General features: G+C 55.0%; 1 protein-coding gene across 6 annotated transcripts; it reads right to left on the reverse strand.

Moving 5' to 3' along the window:
- Positions 1-1382: 1382 nt before the first annotated feature.
- DYRK1B (dual specificity tyrosine phosphorylation regulated kinase 1B) lies at positions 1383-21526 on the reverse strand. 6 transcript variants are annotated; one of them, XR_009596203.1, is made up of 12 exons: positions 20616-20845; positions 19190-19353; positions 18060-18179; positions 17781-17969; positions 17268-17415; positions 16093-16379; positions 15263-15409; positions 15036-15176; positions 14431-14746; positions 13952-14058; positions 12202-13856; positions 1383-9576 (listed from the first exon to the last, which is right to left on the reverse strand). XR_009596203.1 is itself a non-coding variant. In XM_042232032.2 (12 exons), exons 1-12 carry the CDS (start codon positions 20689-20691, stop codon positions 13485-13487), a joined length of 1983 nt encoding a protein of 660 aa, XP_042087966.1. In that variant the 5' UTR covers positions 20692-20845; the 3' UTR covers positions 1383-13484. The 6 variants fall into 6 exon arrangements, 4 of the variants coding, with proteins under 4 accessions (XP_042087966.1, XP_042087968.1, XP_042087967.1 ...); XR_009596202.1 differs by having other exon boundaries at positions 1383-9594; XM_042232032.2 differs by having other exon boundaries at positions 1383-13856; positions 14431-14626; positions 14711-14746.
- Between the last annotated feature and the right edge of the window lie 270 nt (positions 21527-21796).

Here is a 21796-nt window from a genome sequence, read left to right on the forward strand (position 1 = left end):
AGTTAAACCTTGTTTTTCTTTTGCTGCTGCTAAGTCGCTTCAGTCGTGTCCGACTCTGTGCGACCCTATAGACGGAAGCCCACCACTCCTAAAAGCGACAACTTACCACGTGATCACCAGTTCTGTTTGGCTGCATGTAACAGGACCCAGGTCCAAAGGGCTTGAATTAGAAAGAAATGCAAGAAATCCAGAGGCGTAGGGTGTTTCGGGGTTGTTGAAGTCAGACATTTAAGAAAATTTAATTTTACTTCCAAAAGAATTTTAACTTAAAAACACACATATTTATCAAGTGCCAACTAATCACCAGGCCCGGAACTGGAGACACAGCAGAGGAAGCAGAGCCCCTCGCCTGGCTCCGTGACTCAGGTCCTTCTGCCCAGACCTCCTCGGCCTGACAGGTGAGCCCCCAGGGGCTGGCATTGCCCTCCTCACACGGCATATCCAGAGGTGGTATGAAGAGTCTGAGCTGCCCACTCCCCTTTTTGATTTAGCTCTACAGAGGTATCATTTACGTGGAGTAAAATAGACCCATTTTAAGCGCACAGCGCAGCAAATCCCAAAAGGGCCCCTCTTCCACTTGCTGGTTTTACCATGTTTTCGTGCCCAGTGTTTCTGTGTGCTGGGTTTTCCGCTTTCTGGGATGGCATCGTCGTCCAGTATGGAACCTTCTGAATTTTGCTCCATTCACAGAACATTCTTTTTCTTGCACACCTGTAGTCCCTTCCTTTTCACTACTGCATAATATTCATTTAAGAGATTTACTGACTCCATGCCAGGTTCTGGAGGTGAGAGTGGAGACCAAAACAGGCTTGGTCCCCATCCTTGTGGATTTATCGATCTCAAGGGAGATAGGCATTTATGCCATGAAAGCATCTCTCCTACCGTCTCACTGTGGCTGCTGCTTCGTGTTTGGATGGAGAGTATCTTTTTGGTAGGTTCCAGTCCTTTTTTTGTTGATGGTTGTTTGGCAGTTGTGATTTTGGTGTTTTTGTGTGAGGAGGTGAACTCAAGTCCTCCTACTGTGCCATCCTGTCTCCGGGAGACAGATACTTAGATGCTGACGTGTATCACAGGTAGTCAGGGCTGAGATGAGGAAAACCAATAGAGCAGATGCCCAAAACAGACACCCAACCACCATGGGGGATCAAGGAGGACTTCCTGGAGGAGGAGACATCTTATTTGAAACCCAAAAGATGTATGTGGTTACTTTGAGAATGAGGTAGGAAGAAAGAGGGAAGCTTCAAAAAAGAGGGAAAACCATGTACAAATGTTTAGAGAGGGGGAGTCTGGAGTGCTAGACCAGCACAATCCAAGAGAAACATCATGAGAACCACAAATTTAAAATTTTCTAGTAGCCACATCAAAAACAAAAAAAGGAAAAATTAATTTTAATAATATATTTTATTTAACCGGATATATCCAAAATATTACCATATTAACATGTGATCAGTATAAAAGCTATTAATGAGACATTTTACATTCTCTTTTTGCACTAAGTCTCTGAGATCTGGCCGGTATTTTACACTAAAGTACATCTCAGGCCACACAAGCCACATTTCAAACCCTCCATGACCACACGTGGCTGGTGGCTGCCTTACTGAGCAGAACAGCACAGCAAGACCCTTGTTACTCAAAGCACTGGCCTCACTTGGGAGCTTGTTAGAAATGCAGAATTCTCAGTCCCCCTCCCCAGACCCACTGATTCAGAATCTGCATTTTAACACGATCCCAGGGGACTTATATGTACATTAGTTTGAGAAGTATGGGTCCAGTTCTGCCTAAAACACTTCTGCGGCTTCCCACTGCCCTCAGGAGAAACCCCAGGTACTGGCCCTGGCAGCCATTCATTCATTCGCTCATTCATTCCTGCTACTGTGCGCCTGCCGTGCACCAGGCCGGGCGCTGGGTGATCCTGGGACACAGCAGGAACACAGACAGACCTGAGTCATGGAGCCCCCAGGCAGTTAAAAGTAAGTACCCAGATCCCTGTTTCCTTTAGACTGTGTTAAACACACTGTGCTGAGGTGAAGTTACGGTGTGGAAGGGAGTGTTACGGGAGGCTGACCTGGCTTGAGCGGAGGGGCGGCCAGAAACGAACCCAAAAAAGGAAGAGGCCACTATCGCGGCAGAGAGCCACAGGTGAAATGTCCCGCTGCGGGGGACGGGCTGCCAGGCAACTCGGCCGTCCTCGGTCACTAAGAGGGATCGTTTTCAGGCTTCAGGGCCATGTGGAGAAATGCCCGGAGGGGATCGGGTTACGGGGAAGAGCCAGGGATGGGGCTGCAGCAGTGTCACACCTGGCAGAGATGTCTGCATTTGGAAAGCCCAGGGGGAGGGGAGCTGAGCTCGGGAAGGTGGTCAGCGTGCCAACAGCGGGAGGACTTAGGGCAAGGAACTTAGGTTCCTTTTGCTTTGAAGGCCATGTCTTCTGATAAAACACCTGAATTGCTTTAAACTAACTGAACAGGGAGGGAACATGTGCAGGATGTGGGTGGAACAAGAATGGCCACATGCTGGTAACTGCTGCAGCTAGGTGATGGGGGCATGGGCACTCGTTAGACTTTTCTCTCCGCCTTGGCGCATGTTTGAAGTTTCCCCTTAACAAAACAAAGTTAAGTGTTTTTCTTTGCAAGTAATTGGGGATGTTGAAAAAAATATTTTTGGCACCTGGAGAAGAAAGTCTTTGAAGCTCTTCTGAAAAGAAGAAACTGCAGTATTAGAAATGTGAGCGTCTCAGGGAATTTCCTGGCGGTGCAGTGGTTTGGGCCCCGCAGTTCCACTGCAGGGGGCGTGGGTTCACTCCCTGGTCAGGGAGCGTAGATCCCATAAGCTGCGTGGGAAGGGCGCCCCTTGACCCCCCCTCCAAAAAAAAAACCACTGTGAATGTGAGCATCTCCTTAAGAATGGAGCCCAAGAGGAAGAGGGTTGAAGGCACAGACAGTAGAACCAATAGAATTCCTGGGTTCAAATCCCAGGGCTGCCACTGACTCCCTATGAAACCTGAAGCAACTGATTGCAACTCCGAACGCCTCACTGGAAAACCGGGATAACAGCAGCTGCCGCCTAAGGGCTGTGTTAGGTTGTTACTGAGTTAATGCACACAGAGGGCTCAGACTGGTGCCTGGCTTGAAGCGGTGCATGTAAACGTTGGCAGTGGTTATCACAGCACGTGCCAGGCAGATGTAACACCACAAAAGGTCTCAAGGAAGACGCACCCACGGTTCCTTTACAGAACTGACTGTCCAATAGTCTGTGGTATCAGAGGGGAAGTCAGGAACTCTTCCCACACCGATGCACTGATACTTTAGTAACCTTCCCTTACACATACAAAACGCTTTTCTATAAGTCAGTTGTTCCAAAGGCTTGTGAAACACCGTCTAAGTGATTTAAGTTCTGTTTATAATAACTGAAGACTTCACGGTAGAGAGGTTCCCTAAGTTGATGTGACCTTGAAAGGAATCCTATAAGCACTCAAGAGGTCAGTCTGGGGTAACTGAGGGTTACAGACACACCTCTGTTCTCTTCCCGCCCTGGTGGAATTGTTTAGGTGATACAAATGATTCCTGAAAGGTCTCTTCTTCTTAAACACAACGTGATTATTGTCTTTTGTTAACTAAACAACAAGCTGTCCCCACAACAGCTACTGGTGTGTTCTGTTAGTAGTCAACAAAAACGTGTTTGTTGCAAAAAATACTTTAAAGTGAATCTCCTCTCCCCTACTTCCAACATGCAGAAATGACACTGGTTTTACATTTTGTCCATCATCTTTACGGATGACGTCTGGGAGTGTTTCAAAATAATGCGGGTGGTGTATGTGGGACGGGCAGGGCTGGCGGGACTGAAGGTCACGGGGCTGAGTGAGGGTGCACACCGAGGCCCAGATAAGAGAGAGGGCCGAGCTCTAGGAAGAGAGGAAGTGAGTTCAGTGTGTCTGCGGCTCAGGCAGTTGGGGAGACAGGCAGAGCAAGTCAGGGACCAGGTCACACCAACGTTTGGTGTCAGTCTATGGCGTGAGGACTCGGTCCTGAGGACGCTGGAGAAATATGGAAGGACTTCAAGCAAGAGGGTGTGATAAGATCTGGGTTTCAAAAAGATCCCTCAGCTGTCCAGTGGAGGTGGGTCAAACGGGGAGACAGGAGGCCAGGCAGAGACGAGGTGGGAGAGGACAGAGCTGGACCTAGGCAGGGCCGTGACAGATGAGAAGGGGCGGGTGGGCGAGTCCAGAGGCCTGGTGGTCAAGCCCTGGAGGAGGATGGTAGGGTGCAGGTTGGGGGAGGGAGGAGGCACCAAGGATGAAGCCTTGAGCTCTCTCTGGGAGCCTGGTATGTGGAGGAGACACCCCTGCGACAAGGGCCAAGAGGAGGAGCAGGTTTGCAGTTTGGGACATGGTGAGTATTAGGGGCTGAGGGCAGGATGGGGTGGGGGCTTCTCGGGGCCCCAGGGAGGAGCCGGAGCTAAAGGCAGAGAGTGGGCATCATCAGTACAGAGGCGGGAGGCGAGAAGAGCCCCCAACCAGCCTCCGATCCAAGGGGTCAGTGGAAACAGGAACTTCTTGCAAAGAAGCAAGACACGGGGGAAAAACCAGGGGACAGTGTTGCCATAGAAACTGAGGCAAGAGCGTCCTTACAGAAACGGGAATGGCCTGCCGTATTTGCTGAGATGGCCCATAAGATGAATACCAAAAAGTGGCCGCTGAGCCAGGTTTCTCAGCCCAGAGAAAGAAGTTACAAGAAAAGGCCAGAAGGAACCCTCTGGAGACTGGGTGAGAGACCATTATGGGCTCAAACAGGTTTATCTGTATATACAGATATCTGTATATATACACGCACAAATACAAATGTGTGTGTATACATGGGTTTCTACGTATACGCTTCCCCAGCTGTGGCAGCTGAGAGACGACAGGGACCCCTCAGGTGCAATGACCACGCTCAGCGCCCAGGTCTTGGTTTCCAATGCCACTCCCCATCAGAGGAACCAGGGCTACCTGCAGAGGGGCTGAGTCCAGGGCTGGGCAAGTAAATGCGAGAGGAACTGGCACATGCTGCAAGTGCTGAAGAATAAGGACGTGCTCGAGGGGAAAATAAGAATGCGGGGCCAACCTGGAAGAGCCCCTGAGGCCAAAACTGGGACGAGGTGAGTGGAAAAGTTCACTACGATAGTACTGGGTTACATGCAGAGAATAAGATATCCATGAGTCCGCACTGATATGACTGTACAAACAAACGGGACAGAAGGGACAAACCTCCCTACAGAAGAGTTCCCAGTAAGAAAAGAGGAAATCAGAAAAGCATCATTAGAACACCACAGTAACAACTGCAGCTGAGAAGCTTCACTGAGGAACACCAAATGAGTGGGTGGAAGGCTGAGGAGAAACAGCCTCAAAGGGTCTTCCCATATTTATTACTGGGGCAGTTTTGACATATGAAAACAAAGTCTTTGTCTTTTCGCTCCAGGAATTGGAGCTTCCGGGCTGGATTTTGGGACTAGTTTCTAAAAGGCATAAGGAAAGGGAAAACCCTAAGAGTACAGTTGAGAAACCTGGCGGCCAGCACCAAAAGGAAGTGATCCGGGCTCCCATCGCCTGAGTGGTACTCTTTGCCCAAACCTGCAATCCTGGTCTAGCCAGGAGAAGAACATCAGACGGCCCCAGACTGAGGGGCCTCCTACCCAATACCTGGCTGCGAAGGTCATGGGAGGGAAGGACTGAGAAACTGTCACAGGGTGGAGGACACGGGATGAACAAATGCAACACGGTGTCCTGGACTGCGTCCTGGAACAGAAAAACATTAGTCAAGCCCACCCATTTTCCCACTAAAGGTAAATTCTATTAGCAGGATAGCAATCAGTGCTCACTGCTTAGTTTTGACAAATGTACTGCAATTAAGTAAGATGCTAACATTAGGAGAGCGGAAGGAAGTCTCTATATTATCTTTGCAACTTTCCTGTAAATCTACTCCAAAAAAGCTTAAGTATCTATTGACTTGGCTACATAGTCACCACCTGCGTCCCAGACTCCATCTGACTCCGATTTCATCTCACAGGTTCTCGACTCCAGGAAGTCCTCCCTGATGCCTTCAACGAGGTCACATGCTTCACTGGGCTCCCACAGCCCCCGTGCCTCCCCCTTCCCGCTGTGACCCCGGTGGTCAGGGCTGTCTCCCCACTGGACAGGTGCTCTGGGAAGACAGCCGGGAGGCTGCCGCAGTCATTACCGGGGTCCCCTTACTTCCTGGGAACTGACCTTTGCCCTTCAAGTTCAGAGCCCGCCAGACCCCCCGCCTTCCTGGTCTCCCCACCCTTCCCCCAGTACACCAACTGTCATGATTTGAGGTGACTGCCCTGTCCACAGCCCTTCCCAGCAGAACGACCTCACTGTAGGAGCCCTCCGTCCACGCTGGGTGGAGGGGGTTGGACACTGGACCCCAACAGTCAATCCAACTTCTGTCTGGGGAACTTGTGATGGGACGGAAAGGCTGTGGGGCACTGCATGGGGAGACCCCATAGAGTCAGGGCAAGAGCCCCCAAGGGCCAGCCCGGCGGCTGCAAACAGAAGCAGCAGCTGCAAAGAGCAGCGGGGCCCACAGGGCCTGCGGGAAGCAGGGTCGCTGCCCCGTGTTGACTCTCTCCTGTCATCACCCACAACCAGCCCACTGTGGGGTCTGCCTTCAAAACGCATCTGGAAGACTGCTCAGGCCGCCCCACGCCCTCGCCCAGGCCACCATCCCCTCCCCACAGGCTCCCTGCCTCCACTCCCAGATCTCAGGCCCACCCACACACTCCCTCCCTAGTGGACTCATCCTGGACCTTATCACCATGAAACCACCAGCAACTCCACGTTTACGTCTCCAGCCCAGATGGCGCCCTGAACGCCAGCCTCCTGCACCTGCTGGGATGTCTGCCACGACCGCGGGCTCCCTCACACAGTGGCCCAGCACTCTGCTCAGGCTAAAGCCGTGCAGCCACTGACCCCCCTTCTCACCTCGCACCCCAATCCACTTCCGCCACCACCACACTGGCCAAGCCACCCCCTCTCAGCTGGATGGGAGCCGCAGCCTCCACGCTGGGGCCTGCTTCCATCCAGGGGCCCCCACAGCGGCCAGAGGAGCCCCACCAGGACGTGAGATGTCGCCACTCTCAGCTCAGGATGTTCCGACTGCTTCCCACCTCCCTGGGAACCAAATTAAGTCCTTCCCGTGCCTGCCCCACCATCCCCTTCCCACCAACTGGCTCAGTGTGCTCCAGTTCACCCCGTTCTGCTCCTCCTACGCACTGAGCACATCACAGGACCTTTGAACTTGCTTTTTCCCCCCAAACAAAACAGGCACACAGCTTGTTTCCTCCCTTTTGGTCAGGTCCCTTCTCCAATCGCATTTTCTCAGAGATCTCTCATTTAACCCCTCCACCTAAAAATAGCAGCTCTTGTCGCTCTCTATCCCCCTTCCCCTGGCCTTCACCAATACTAAGGTAAGTGAAAGTAAGTGAAGTCGCTCAGTCGTGTCTCGACTCTTTGCGACCCCATGGATTGTAGCCTATCAGGCTCCTCTGTCCACTGGATTTCCCAGGCAAGAGTGCTGGAGGGGGTTGCCATTTCCTTCTCCAGGGGATCTTCCCGACCTAGGGATTGAAACCGGGTCTCCCGCATTGCAGGCAGATGCTTTACCGTCTGAGCCACCAGGGACAAAAATATTAACTTTTGTTAAAATCATCTACCTCTCCCCGCTAGAATGTTAAGTTCCCTGAGGACAGGGCTCATGAGCGTCTTATAAAGTATTATAAAACCAGCACCTAAAACAATGCCCGAAACAGTATTGTATATGTGATGAATCAACAAATAACAAAACCCAGACGTTGGCTCCGAGTAACAGCCCTATTCAACTTGGCTTAAACGATTTAAAAAAAGAAAAAAGCTTTATTGGATCCCCTAATAAGAAAGTCCTGGACTCTCTTCAGATGGGGCCTGATCCAGCACTTCAACAACATCCCCAAGGACCTGACGCCTGTCTCTCCACGAGGCCTTCCGAGAGAATGGCTTTACCCTGCAGCCACAGCCCACCTGGGTGCATGCTTAGCCGTGATCATCTTCCCTGCCGTGGCTTAGGTGTCTGCCCTCTGACAGACCCTGTGCTCCTCATGGCAACTTCTGAGATGACAAGTATCAATCATCTCCACTTTACAATTAAGAAATGGAGCCTCAGAAAGGTGAAATCACTTATGTAAAATCATATCGCATCCTGTATCCTGCATCGAACCTGGACTGGCGATTCGTTTCTTATATTATACATGGGATGACCCAGAGGGATGGTATGGGGAGGGAGGTGGGAGGAGGGTTCAGGATTGGGAACACGTGTACACCCGTGGTGGATTCATGTTGATGTATGGCAAAACCAATACAATATTGTAAAGTAATTAGCTTCTAATTAAAATAAAATATCACTAGTAAGTGGAGGAATTAACGCTTTAATTCCCCTCATGACCCTTCTTTAACCATCATGGCGATTTTAACGCTGGTGAACATGCTGCTGGTAATAGTTATGGTAGGCTCACCCTGTGCGTCCTGCTGGTCCTCCACTAGCTTCTCCATGCCCTGGTTTTCTAGTACACATAAAGACAATAATACTACTGCCACACAGGGTGACTCTGAGGGTTAAAAGAGCTAATACATAATACGGACTTTGCTGGTGACTCAGACAGTAAAGAGTCTGCCAGCAATGCAGGAGATTCGGGTTTGATGTCTGGGTGGGGAAGATCCCCTGGAGGAGGGCATAGCAACCCATTCCAGTATTCTTGCCTGGAGAATCCCATGGACAGAGGAGCCTAACGGGCTACAGTCCACGGGGTAGCAAAGAGTTGGACACGACTGAGCGACTTAACACTTCTCATTACACTTATTACTAATAAATAAAATGGTCAGATCTCAAAAAAAAATGTTTCAGTTAGCTAGTGCCAGGTAACAAGTCCCCAAAACACCTTGGCTTAAAATAGAAACCATTTATTTGCTTCTGATGCTGTAGTTTGGGCAAGGGGACTCAGGATGGCTCATCTCTGTGCCATGTGGTGTCGGCAGAGAGCTGGGCTAGACTATCCAAGATGGCACCACTCGTGTCTAACGTAGCACATCAGCTGGGGGCTGACTGGGCCTCCCTCTTTCCACAGGGGTGGTCCAGGGCTCCAAGAGAGTAAAAAGCACAAGCTGCTACTTCCTAAGGCCCAGGGCCCCCGAACCAGCACAGCATCACTTCCACTGGATTCTGCTGGTCCAAACAAACCACAGGCCAGCCCAGATTAAAAGGGAGGAGGAGACTCCACCTCTTCATGGGAGAAACAGGAGAGAACACACGTTCTTCCTCGGTAGCAGCCACTTTAACTTCATGGCAGTCAGCTTCCTCACAGGCGTCTCTACTTCAGTCCTCAGTCCGCTACAGCCAGTTCCCCACACAGCGCCCAAGGGAGCTGCTAACACACATAACTGATCACGCCTCCTTCCACCGTTTAAAATTCTACAGCTTCCCAGGACTTCCTTGGTGCTTCAGTGATTACGACTCTGAGCTTTCACTGCTGAGGGTGCAGGTTCAATCCCTGGTCAGGAAACAGATCCTGCAAGTCGGCACAGTGTGAAAAAAAAAAAAAACCCCAAAACAAACAATCTTCTACAACCTCCCAATGCACCTGGTGGTAAAGACACAGACTCCTTACAGGATCCACATGGTCTGGTCTCTTACTCCCCCTCAGCCTCTACATTCCAAGTCACACACACACACACACACACACACACACACACACTTGATTAATATTCCGTCATCACCTCAAACCTCATTTCCTAGGGTCCAGATTAGACATCCTGTCAAGTGTTCTCACAACGCTCTACTTTGTAATTTCATATCTGTGTGATAACTTAACAATCTGAACCCCCACCCCTGAGACTGAGTTCTCTAGGGAAACTCTTTGGTTCTTTGCTGCATTCTCAATTCTGAGCACAAAGCAGAGGCAAGATGAAATGCCCCTTGGATGTCAAAGACCTCAGCAAGTTTTCAGGCAGCACTGGGCACAGGGGATCAGCAGAGTCCCTAGGATGCTGGGATTGCTAACTACTATGAAATCACCCATCCATTCATCTTGTAAATAGTTACTGAGTCTGTACTACATGTCAAGAGCTCTTCTAGGTGTTAGACAAAAAGCATGGAGTAGACAAAAGCTTCTGCCCTGATGGTCTGCTATGGTGGGAGACAGACAATAAACAAGTTAAAGGGAGGACAGATATGAGTATCAGTGATCCAGTTCTAGAAGGGTTGTCAGGAAAAACCTCCAGAAGAAAGTAACATCTGATAAAGACCTAAAGGAAATGAAGGTGAGCCTCTCTGGGAGAAGAGGGTTCGAGGTAAGAGAACAGCACGTGCAGAGGTCCTGGCGCCAGTATGGCTGGGGCAGAAGGAACAAGCCGAGGGGAGCGGACGATCTCAGACGGGTAACAGGGACACAGCATGCAGGGCCTTGCGAGCCAGAGAGGAATGTGGTTTCTACCTTCTGTGAGACAGAGCCACACGGAATCAAGAGCGGGGAGGGGAATGTGACCAGATGCAGGCTTTCAGAATGTCCCTTTGGCTGCAAGTGAGGAACAGACAGCGGGGAGCAAGGAGACCACTGATGGTCTAGGCAGGAGATGAGTGTGGACAGGGCCAGGGCGACAGGAGTGGAGGTGGGAAGAAATGGTCAGGTTCTGAATATACTTTGAGGGTATTTGCTGATAGACTGGACTAGGGTATAAGACAAAGAGGGGAGTCGAAACAACTCCAAAGCTTTTGATCTGAATAACTACAAGGATGGAGCTGACATTTAGTGAGAATGTGAGAGGAATACATTTTGGGGAAAAGATTGGGTGTTCAATATCTCTAGATATCCAGGAGGAGGTATGCTGGCAGTCAGTCAACAGGTCAAGGGAGAGGTTCTGGGTAGACTTCTACGCTCATCACAGATTCCTTACAGGACGTACATGATCTGACTCCTGTGAGGTCTTGAGGCTCATCTTGCCCCTTGCTAAGTCAGTGGTTCACTCACAGATCCTGAGCCCTCTACTTCCTAGCCATGTAATCTTGGGCTGTGCTTACTTGCTCAGTTGTGTTCAACTCTTTGCGACCCCATGGACTATAACACTGTTCATTAGGATTCTCCTAGCAAGAATGCTGGAGTAGGTTGCCATGCCCTCCTTCCCAACCCAGGGATGGAAGCCAGGTCTCCCGCATTGCAGGCGGATTCTTTGCCGTCTGAGCCACCAGGGAAGCCCAAGAATAATGGAGTGGGTAGCCGATCCCCTCTCCAGGGGAACTTCCCCACCCAGGAGTCGAACGGGGGTCTCCTACGTTGCAGGTGGATTCTTTATCAGCTGAGCTACCAGGGAAACCCTATCTTGGGCAAGTTATTTTTTTTCTACCATCAGTAACCTCATTTACAAAAGGGAGATCATAGTAGTACCTCCTTCCTATGGCAATTCATCCAAAAAATACTTTTTATTAAGCATTTTTGATATGCCAAAATCTGTTCTACAATGCTAGAGAGATCCCTCTCTCACACAGCCTGTGAACTCAGCCTTCTAGAAGTCACCTCCACCCACATTCATCCTCCCCTCCCATACAAGGGCCCTGTCATGGTACAACCCTGGCATCTCCTGCCTAGGACACCATGGCTGCCATCCTGGGCTCCGAGACCCTAGTCTCTCCCGTCAATCTCTTCTGGCAGCTGGCAGCAAATTGGGTCCCTTCCCTTCTGGAAATTACCCCGAGGTTCCCAACTGCCCTCAGGACAAAGTCCAAACTCCCTAAAGAGCCAACAAAATCCTCCAAGACCTAATTCACACAGCCCTTTTCAATAAGATTTCCACTAACACGAATCACCTGCGATTCATTCACACACACCTATTTCTCATCATTGCCTTCGCGCAAGCCATTCCGCCGCACCACTGCCACCCCCAACATTCCTCCATCTTCAGGTCTCAGTTCAGACAACACTTCCATCCCCAGGAAGGTTTCCCTGCCGGCACCGGGCCGGTTCTCTCCGCGTTCCAAGCGGCTTCCGTTAGCGAATACATGCAGATCCATGACGGGGCTCTTGCCCGTCTCTCCTACCGACTGGGGCTTCCCGCGAGCCGGACCCAACAGAGCGGCTAGCAATGCCCCATACTGTGGGGCCACTTCGGGCCTCCCTGCTTACCTCCTGCTCCGTGATCACGACCGCCTAACTTGCATGCTCTCAGCACAGCGCGCAACCCACCTGCAGCAAGACTGGAGAACTCAACGCTCCGGAGTGACTGGCCTAAACCGCCCAATCACTGCTTTCTCCTTCTCTACTGCCCGCCTCCAGCATCCGGGCCCTGGATGTCTCTGGCTGCCGATTGGCTGCCTGGGAAGCCCCTATGCGCGTGAGCGAAAAGAATTCTGGGCTCTGTAGTTCAGCAACGAAAACCAGGAAAAAGGAGTGCCAAGAACGCCATTTCCCAGAAAGCGCCGCGCACCAGTATCCTTTGAAACTGGCGGCTCTTGATTGGCCGGTTGGGGGACAGACGTTTCCAAATTACCATGGAAATAGGCCCACTTACCTGGAACCCCGGTAATTTCTTTTTGCCTGAGAATCTAAAATATTTTGCTCAGCACTGATTCCAAAGAGTGACACAAGACGTGTGCGTGTGTGAGTGGGGTGGGGGATGGGGGGGTATGTAAATTCTGTTCCCATTGCTGCCTGCCATCCCCCAGATGGCACCAATAAGGCCTGCTACATGCACCCAGCACCTACTGAACGCCTGGCAGAATGAGCCACGCCTGTGCAGACTCCGCGCAAACCCTGGCTTATCAGGACAGAACCGTTCCCCATAGACAGCTGGCCCTTTACCTTTCAAGGTCTCAGTTTATCCGAGAAAAGGCCAGTGTGGGCTAGGAGCATATCCAGGATCGCTGTTTAGGATTCCACAGCCCCACTCCTCCTACAGCCACATGTCTGTGCTGTAACTCCCCCAGGGACCGGGGCCTCACCCCAACCTCAAAGCTCTGCCAGCACCCCTTCCCCAAACACCGTTCCCCATGCCTCTGAGGGCGGGGTGAGGGGAGCCAAGGGCCTGCAAACGCTCAGGCGGGCATGTGAGAAAGCTCTTTACTGGGGGGTACAGCAAGGAGGAGCAAGGCCATCTCCCCCTACCTGCCCCCACCCCTCCTAGGGCCCTGGGGTGAGAGGGATCTCCCCCACCCCACTGGACCACCACTGTCTTTGGTACAATAAATAGAAAACAAGGGGAGAGAGGGGGCCAAGGGTCCAGTCCTTAGTGGGGAGGTGAGCCTCAACCCCTCTCCCTGAACCCCTGCCCCAGGCCCCAATCAGTGCAGGCCTCACCCGCCCCGGCTGGGTAGCAGCAATTCCAGTCAAGGGGAGAGATGAGGATGGGAGCCCAGGGCCCCCGGATGGGGGGGTATGGCTTCAGGAGGGGCCCCAGGGAGGGGGCAGGGTCATGAGCTGGCTGCCGTGCTCTGGGGTACACCACGGAGGCCCAAGCGAGGCCCCAGGGTGGCGGGGTCATCAGTGGGTGGGAGGGGTGGACGACCCCCTGTCATCCGAGTCCGGAGGGCTGAAGCAGCCGGGTGCTGGGGGGCGGGCGCCGGGTGAGGTGGGGAGCAGTCTGGGGGCCCGCCCACCAGGCTCACATCCATCAGCTCCGGGGGTGGTGGTGAGGTTGGTGATGGGGGACGACCAAGGCATCGGGGTTGGGGGGGTAACTGGGCTCCAGCCCCTGGCAGTGACGAGGCAGAGGCAGGGGCCTGATGTGTCTTGTGGGGCACATCCCCCCCGGCCCAGGGGCGCAGCGGCTGGGAGGGCGGGACCTAAAGGAGCAAAGCAACGGTGGGTGATGGAGACCTGGGTTCTGAAGCCCCAGACAGCCCACCACCCTCCTCCTAAGTCCCCAAGGCCCCATTACCTGGGGGCTGTTCATCTCACAGTCAGTGATGGGGGGCCCAGGGCCCCCACAATATCGGTTGCTATAGCGGTAGGTCCTGTTGTCACTGGAGGAGCCACTGGAGCCTCCTGGAAGTGCCAAGGAAGAGAGAGGCTTAGCAAGGAAAGGCGGGGGTGGGGGGGCGGCGGCTGGTCTTCAGGTGGCTGAGTCTGGTTCATGGCCCAGGCCCATTCAAAGATCAGACACAAGTGAGATTAGGGGTCACGGTTCAGTTGGGTGTCAAAGAGTCAAAACAAGTTCTAGAGATCTGAGCTCAGGTTCAGAGAGACGCTCAGGGATCGTCTGCGCTCCCCTGTTCCACCCACTGTTGAGTTCAGGATCTCATAGTTTCAAAGCTCTAGGCCAAGGGCCAGTGACAAAGCTATTCCCCACCCCCACCCCCACGCCCCACACGGCCCGATCAGAGCTACCCGACCCCTCGTCCGGCACTGAGCACCCACCGGAGCTGGAGATGGAGCTGGCGGTGCTGGAGGAGGGGCAGGTGTCGAGGGGTGCGGGCGAGGTGGAGGCACTGCTGCCCGCCGGGCCCGTGTTGGTGGCCTCATCAGCCCTGCGGCGGAAAAAGCCGTGCTGCAGCGCCCCCAGCGGGCTGATGCGGGCGGCGGGCTCATACTCCAGCATGCGCAGCACCAGGTCCTGGAAGCGGAGGTAGTCGGCGGGGCTGTGGCCCGGCTCCCCCGCCCGCCGGCCCCCGGGCCCGCCCGTCTGCACGCCCAGCACCTCCTGCAGCCGCCGTGTCCCGGGGCCCTGGTAATCCTGGCAGGGGGAGGTGGGAGGGGGGGCAAGAGAGTGGCCGTCAGTGGGCAGGAGGGGCAGGGAGACACACACGGGGAAACAGAGGCACGAGAGAGAAAGTGGAAAGAGAGAAGCTAAGAAGAGCTGTGCGGTGGGTAGGAGGCGAGAGGGGGTGGGCGGGGGAGGAAGGAAAGGACAGACAGGGAAAGACACAGGGAGAGGAAGCGGGGAGACGGAGGAGGGAGCCCCAAGTGTGAGAGAGTGAGGGGCCGCCGGGGTAGGAGGAGCGGCATGGGGGCAGGGGCCGCACCTTCCTGAGTTCCTTTGTCCTTCGTAGGGTCCAGCCGCCCCCAGGCAGCCGCTCAAAGTACTTTCGAGCCTTGGGCGCCTGGTCCAGCATGGGGGCTGGCGGGATGCCCAGCACCTCCACGATCCGGTTCATCTGGTCCACCTGAGAGCAGGCGGGCCGTCAGGGTCACTGGGCCGGCCGGGCCTCCTCCCCCTCCTCGGGAGCACACCCCCTCCTCGGGAGCACACCTCATTGGAGCCACTGAAGAGGGGCTCTCCAGTGTGCATCTCCACCAGGATGCAGCCCAGGGACCACATGTCAATGGCCAGGTCGTAGGGAGTGCCCAGGAGCACCTCGGGCGAACGGTAGAAACGGCTCTGGATGTACTGGTAGATCTGGAGGAGGGGAGAGGGCAACCATCAGAGGTCCCAGCCTCTGCTATGAGAACAGCCCCAAAGTTAGGAGGGCCGACTGAGGTCAAGCCTCCTGCCCCCAACACTTGGGACAGGGGGCGCCAAACCCTCATGTTATCAGCACCAGCTTCCTGGAATCACCACCACTATCGTACTCATCGGCTTCAGGGCTCTCTGCTGGCCTAGTCTGGTCCTGAGCCCCTCTAAGTCACCACGGGCTGGCAGCCGGCAAACCTAGGCCCTTCCCACCCTCCCAAACTAGACCCTTTTCAAGCCACTACCAGCATCATCTTAGCAGCAAAGTTGAAGAGCCTCGCCCCTTCCATCCCCAGCTTTAAGAGCACAGGGTAAGCAAAACTTTGCAAAGCGCCACAGCCTTTCAGGCTCACAGCCACCCAACTACCCCTCTGCCCCACCCCCTCTCCAATCTGGCAGTCTCAAAACTGGCCCTGTTCCCTCAGGCTCCGCTCTCCCTTCTCCTTTGGGCAGTAAACCCGGTGGCCCTCCCTCTTGGCCCCATCCCAAGCACCGTAGCTCAGGTATCAGGCTGCACGTGACAAGGCTATCCCCGCCTGGCCTCGCCCCGCGGACCCAGGCCGCCAGTCGGCCCCGCCCACAGCCGAGCCACACCCAAACCGAGCCCTGCCCCCGGGGCCGGGCCGCACCCGCTGGCCGAGCTGGCAGGAGCTGCCGAAGTCCACGATCTTGATGGCGCTGCGCTTGGGGTTGCAGAGCAGGATGTTCTCGGGCTTGAGGTCGCAGTGAATGATGCTGAGCTCGGGCGTGGCCAGGAAGAGCAGCGCCGTGCAGAGCTGCTGCGCCAGCTTCCGCGTCAGGTTGAGGGAGACGCCGCGGAAGTGCGTGTTGCGCAGGAGGTCGTACAGGTTGTAGGAGAGCAGCTCGAACACCAGGCACAGGTGGTTCCGGAACATGAAGTGCCGCTTCAGGTGCACTGCCGGGAAGGGGGCGGGAACGGGCCGAGCAAGAAGAAACTGAGGCTCTGCGAGGGCCAGCGGCCCACAGTCACAGAGAGAGGCTGGCATTGGATCTGTGTCTGCTTCTCGAGCATAGACCAAACTGGAGTGTGCTCTGCGTGCGGGGTGCATGCGTGCTAAGTCGCTTCAGTCGTGTCCCACTCTTTGCGACCCTGTGGACTATAGCCCACCAGGCTCCTCCGACCATGGGATTCTCTATTAATGAGAACGTTTTCCTATGTCCACAATTTCATTTACAGGAAGTTAACCTCTTTACAAATCTGTCAGACTTTGTGATTAAACCAAAGATAAAGTTTCTATTTGGTGCTGATGGGTTTTTAACACCGTCCTACACTTCATTTCATTTTACAACACTTTTTAGTCTCAGTTCTGTTTATTTTTGTGACAAGGGGAAATCGCTGTCCATTTACCGTAAAGATGTGTATCTTCCCTTTAAAAGAAACACACTCCTTCAATCTACTTGATTTTTCTAAGAGGAATCAGTACAGCAAAGAGGACAAAGGTGCTCACAGAGTAAAGGCTCTGGAGGTCACTGCCTGGTCAAGTGATAGCACTGCTGAGTGCAAACGTCGTGACCTGCTGCAAGTGATGGCACCTGACTGCCTCTGTTTTTTCATTTCCAGACTGTGGGTAATCTGTGATGACGGTTCAACAGTTAATAATGTGTGTAAAGTTCTTACAATAGCACCTGACCCCTTAGGGAGCTGGTCAATAAACTGACCAGCATTCTCATGTGAACAGGATACTGTGAAAGTGGCAAGCCTGCCCTGAAGACCCCAGCCCCTGGCCGAACCGAGGTGGGGGGGGGGGGGGCCCATCCCGAGCAGCCCTGCCCCAGGCCTCACCTATGTAGTACTTCATCTCTGTGTCGTGCTGGTTCATCAGCTCCAGCAGCCGCAGCTCAATCTGGGCCTGGTTCAGGAAGGCTTTTTTGTTCTTGATGATCTTAATGGCCACCAGCTCCTGGGTCTGATGGTCATAGGCCTTCACCACCTGTGATCACCGGCCGGTCACAAAGTGAGGGAATGGGGGCACAGGGAACAGAGCCAAGGACTACCCCTCTCTCCAGCAAGGACACCCACCGGTATCGCCATCTGTAATACTACTCATTCAAAACTGGAGTCACCCACAGTCAGACACTAGTGTAAACATGGGACACAGCCTTATGTGGGGAGTCCTGTTGTTTGCACTATTTTATAGAAAAGGAAACTGAGGCACAAGTAATCAACTGACTGCGCTGGGACAAGGCCCAGCACGGAGCTCGAAGCCACCGAACCCACTGGCTGTGTGGGTCAATACCAGGGGGCGCCCGTACCTCCCAACCCCTAGATCAGGGTCGGGTGAGGGGCATCCCGCACCTGGCCAAAGGAGCCTTTGCCAATGAGCGAGTCAATCTCATAGCGCTCCAGCCAGCGCTCGCCGCTGCGCACGATGTAGTCGTGGTTGTCATCGTCATAACCGTGGTTCAGGACCTTTTTCTCCTTCTTGGTGCTCGAGTCCTGAGGTGGCGCCTGCTGGGCCCGCCGCTTCTTCTTCGCATAGTACACCTGCCCAGCCAGCCGGGAGACGGGGAGTGGTGAGTGACAGGTTGTCAGGACCCCTCTGCACCCAGCCTGTATCCCTGCTCCTCTGCCCACCTCATTGATGTGCTTGTAGGTCTTGATGAGGTCCACGGAGAGCTTGCGCAGCGGGGCCGAGGTCGCGTCTCGGAAGGCCAGGGGCAGCCTCCGCGGCAGGAGCCGTACTTCAGGCAGCACCTGGGGACAGGCAGGGTGACCAGTCGGTGGGCACTGAGGGAGGGCCTCCACCCCTACCTCGAGGGGGCGAACTCTGTGGGCTGTTGGCTCACCATTACCACATGGGTTATTTATCTGGTCACTGTCTGACAACCCCACTAGAATTGAAACTCCCAAAGGACAGAGACTTTACTTCTCTCCCGAGCCTGGAGCAGGGCCTCGCACATAGTGGGTATTCATAAGCAATTTGCTGAGTAAATCACGAAGTGAATGATTTACCCCTGACCTTTCATCACATACCTTGATTCTTTTCTAAACCTCAGGGGGAGAGGTTGGAAACCTGGGCTCTGACCCTCCCCATCCTTCAGTGGAGACCATCCATCCAGGGACTCCCTCCCAGAGGGGCTTCCTATCTTGTTTTATCCTCACCCTTTGGGGCCTCCCCACTCCGACCCTGCACCCCTTCTCTGTGCCTCTCTGCCCGGTTTCTTCACCCTGAGGATCGCGGATCCTCGTACTCCATCCTGTTTCAAGCTCTATAGCCCAGTCTTCAGTCTACCCTTGAAGGTCTTAACCCTGCACCCCCAGGCCCTGCTGGCTCCAAAATCCTTCAGACTCAAGCTTCTTCCCTTTGAACCCCTCCAGATCTTTCACTTTGGATTTTTTTTTTCATTAATGAGTATTTACTGAGTGTTTACTATGTGCCCGGCACTGTTCTCAGCATTTCCAATTGCATTTTATGAACTTGTTTAATCTTCACAACAACCCTGTGAGGAAGGGTTCGGGTCTTATTTGACAGAACAGGGAACTGAAACATGGGGATCCTATGGAATAACCACTGTGCCTGGATTGTAACCCAGGCTCTCCAAATCCCGACTCCTCCAGCGACTCTTCTCTATCTTCCACTTCCACGGCGCCCTTCACGCCCGGCAGACCGTCCCAGGCAACCACATCATCTTTTTTGGCCCCAAGACCCTTCTATCCCAGCCTCCCCCTCCCCCAGGTAGGTGAGGAGCCAGCGGAACGCGTACCTGCGTGTGCTCCTGGGGCCCCGGGAAGCCAGAGAAGGGACCATGGCCTGGTGGGACAGCCATGGTGGGCTCAGAGGGCCGCAGGGGAGCGAGGCCTGGAGCGGGAGCCCGGCTGGGGGGCGCCTTCTCGCATCCTGCACCTCGGCTGCCACCGCCGCTGAGACCTGAGAGGGGGCAGGGTGGGGGGAGAGGGGGGACATGGAACAAAGGGATGTGTTGGCCAGTGCCAAGCGGGAAAGAGGTGGACAGCAGAGAGAAGGCGGGGCACAGAGTGCGGAGAAAAGGGTGCAAGGGGTCAACAGGTGGCAGTGAAGAGCGGACAGAGAGAAGTGGCGGTGGGGGGCACAGCAGAGCCCCCGCGAATGATGACCAGATACATGGAGCAGGCGGCACGGGGAGGGGAACATGGGAAAGGGAACAATCGCGAGCCAGGCAGGGATGTGAGCCGTGACAGGAAAGGACAGAAAGACATGAATAATTGGGGGGAGGAAGAGAAGAGAGAAACCGCAGGCAGCACAGGGAGCTGGGTTCACACTCTCCTCCCCATTTCTACGTATGGCTCTCCTCAGGGCCCCTCCTGTAGTCTGGGAGCGTCAGGACTTTGTCTTACCACAGGACGGTCCCTCCACTTCAAGGTCTACCCTTCCCAGTAGGTCCCCCAATCCAGAGAACTCTAGGCTCCCTCCCAAACCACAGGGGAGTCTTTCGGCCCCCTCCAAATCACAGCAGACTCCTCTACAGGCCCCTAAAACCACACCAGGGTCTTCAGGGAGCTCCCAACCACACCAAGGTTATCTAAGGACCCCTTTATAACAGAGTCCTAACCCCAAGGCATTCTCACCCACCAGGGTACACCCTTCTCAGAGGACCCTCCCCATTTAGTGCCAAGACCTCTTCCATATCATTTCCTCCCACATCAGGGACCACCCCCCCAGTAATTTCCCAAACCATATCCAGTTCCCGCATGCTACACCAGGGCCCTTCTTCACATTACTCCAAGCTGCTCCCCCCTCCCCCACTAGGGCCACTCCTTTGGGAAGCAAGGGGGAGGCGTTTCTATCGGCGCTTTAGAGTGGATCGTCCTTCTCTCCCCTACCATGGATCCTACCCCCACCCTCGCTACCAATATTCCTGTCAGGGCCCTTTCTCCAGTTACTCCTTCACACCAGGGTCAACCCACAGCTGTGCCCATTCCTAGAAGTCCCCCAGAGCCAAATTCGCCAAATATCACAGAGTTCTCCCCTTCCAGAGTATCTTCCACACCAGACTCCTCTCCCCACGGGCCTTCTCCCCTGTCAATCCTTTCTCCCATGCCAAGCCCTGCCACTCCACGATCCCTCCTCTCTCTTGGAGCTCCCCCACAAAGCAATCTCTGCCCCGGGCCCCTCCCACAACAGGACCCTCTCTCCCAGCCTCCACCCCATACCCGGGTCAGGGCTGGCGCGCCCACGGGGGGCTGGAGCGCGATGGGGCCCCCAGTTGGGTGGGCGAGCGGCCAGCATGGCGGTGGTGGCTGTGGTGAGCAGACAGCCGCCTGTCCCGGCCCGGCCGGCCCGGCAAGCCCCGCGGCGGGGAGGGCAAGCGGGACAGGCGGCCCGGTGGGTGACAACAGCAGGCAGCAGCCGCCGCCGCCAGGGGCGGGGAGAGAAGGAAACTAGGGTCAGCCCGGGGCACGCGGGGGAAGGGGAAAGCAGGTGGACGGGGGAGGGGCGAGTTAACCCTCGCCCCGCCGGCCCCGCCCAGCGCAGCCACCCTCCCCAGGGGACCCCGGCGTCCCGCCCCCCACCCTGGAGGCCAGCCCCGGCCAGAGGAGCCCAGGCGGGCGGGGCCGGACCGAACTTGGCAGTCCACACCTACCATGGCAACAACCGTGCCATTGGTCGTTGCTGCCAAGAGACCAACCAATCACAGCGCAGGACGGCGGTTGCTAGGCGACGACGATGCGGCCGGCGGAGCCGAGCCCAAACAAAGGGCGGGAGCGAGGCCCCGCTACCCCCTCCTAAGACTGCTCCCTCCGGCTCGGCCCCTTCCAGGAATCCGACTATGAATAGCCAGGCAAGGCCTGCACCTGCCCGCCGCCCCCCTTCTCTCCTCCTTCGGCCTCGTGCTAAATCTCGCGGCGACGCAGGCAGGGCGGGTCCCAGACTACCCTCCCTCCCCGAGAACGCGTGCTGTCCCCCAGGAGCCGCGTCCTTACCTGAGAGCGCGGGCAAGGGAACTCAAGCTGCTCGGGAAGCCCGAGCTCAGTCTTGCCCACAGGCTGAAGATATCCGGCGAGCGCAGCGAGCCAGGGCCCCGATTACCCAGTAATGCAACCAGCAAAATGGCGACCACAACAAACCGGCCCCCCCGCCTCGGACTCCGCCCCCACCCCCCAAGCTGTTTCCCCTCACGTGACCCAGGGCAGCGCTCCGCGGTTGCGCTCAAAGAACCTTACTGGGATCCATGCGCAGTGAGCTACCGACCCCGCCCAAGCGCCGAAGTCCAAGTTACGGCTGCGCAGGAGGCAGCTAAGAGAGGAGCGTGCGCAGTGCGACCGGGTGGGAGGACTCGCCCCCACCACCAGGCCAGTGGACAGAGCGTGCGAGCGCCCTGTGAATAGACGTC

This window comes from Ovis aries, chromosome 14 (assembly GCF_016772045.2).
Source record: "Ovis aries strain OAR_USU_Benz2616 breed Rambouillet chromosome 14, ARS-UI_Ramb_v3.0, whole genome shotgun sequence".
Taxonomy (NCBI): Eukaryota; Metazoa; Chordata; class Mammalia; order Artiodactyla; family Bovidae; genus Ovis; species Ovis aries.

What these genes read in the sequence shown, in the direction of transcription:
- DYRK1B (XM_027978336.3), bottom strand. Translation starts at nt 20,691, where the DNA reads ATGCTGGCCGCTCGCCCACCCAACTGGGGGCCCCATCGCGCTCCAGCC. An exon ending in CCTACAAGCACATCAATGAG is followed by an intron (nt 17,970 to 18,059) that starts GTGGGCAGAGGA and finishes CTGGCTGGGCAG; the next exon opens with GTGTACTATGCGAAGAAGAA. An exon ending in AGAGATGAAGTACTACATAG is followed by an intron (nt 16,380 to 17,267) that starts GTGAGGCCTGGG and finishes CCTTCCCGGCAG; the next exon opens with TGCACCTGAAGCGGCACTTC.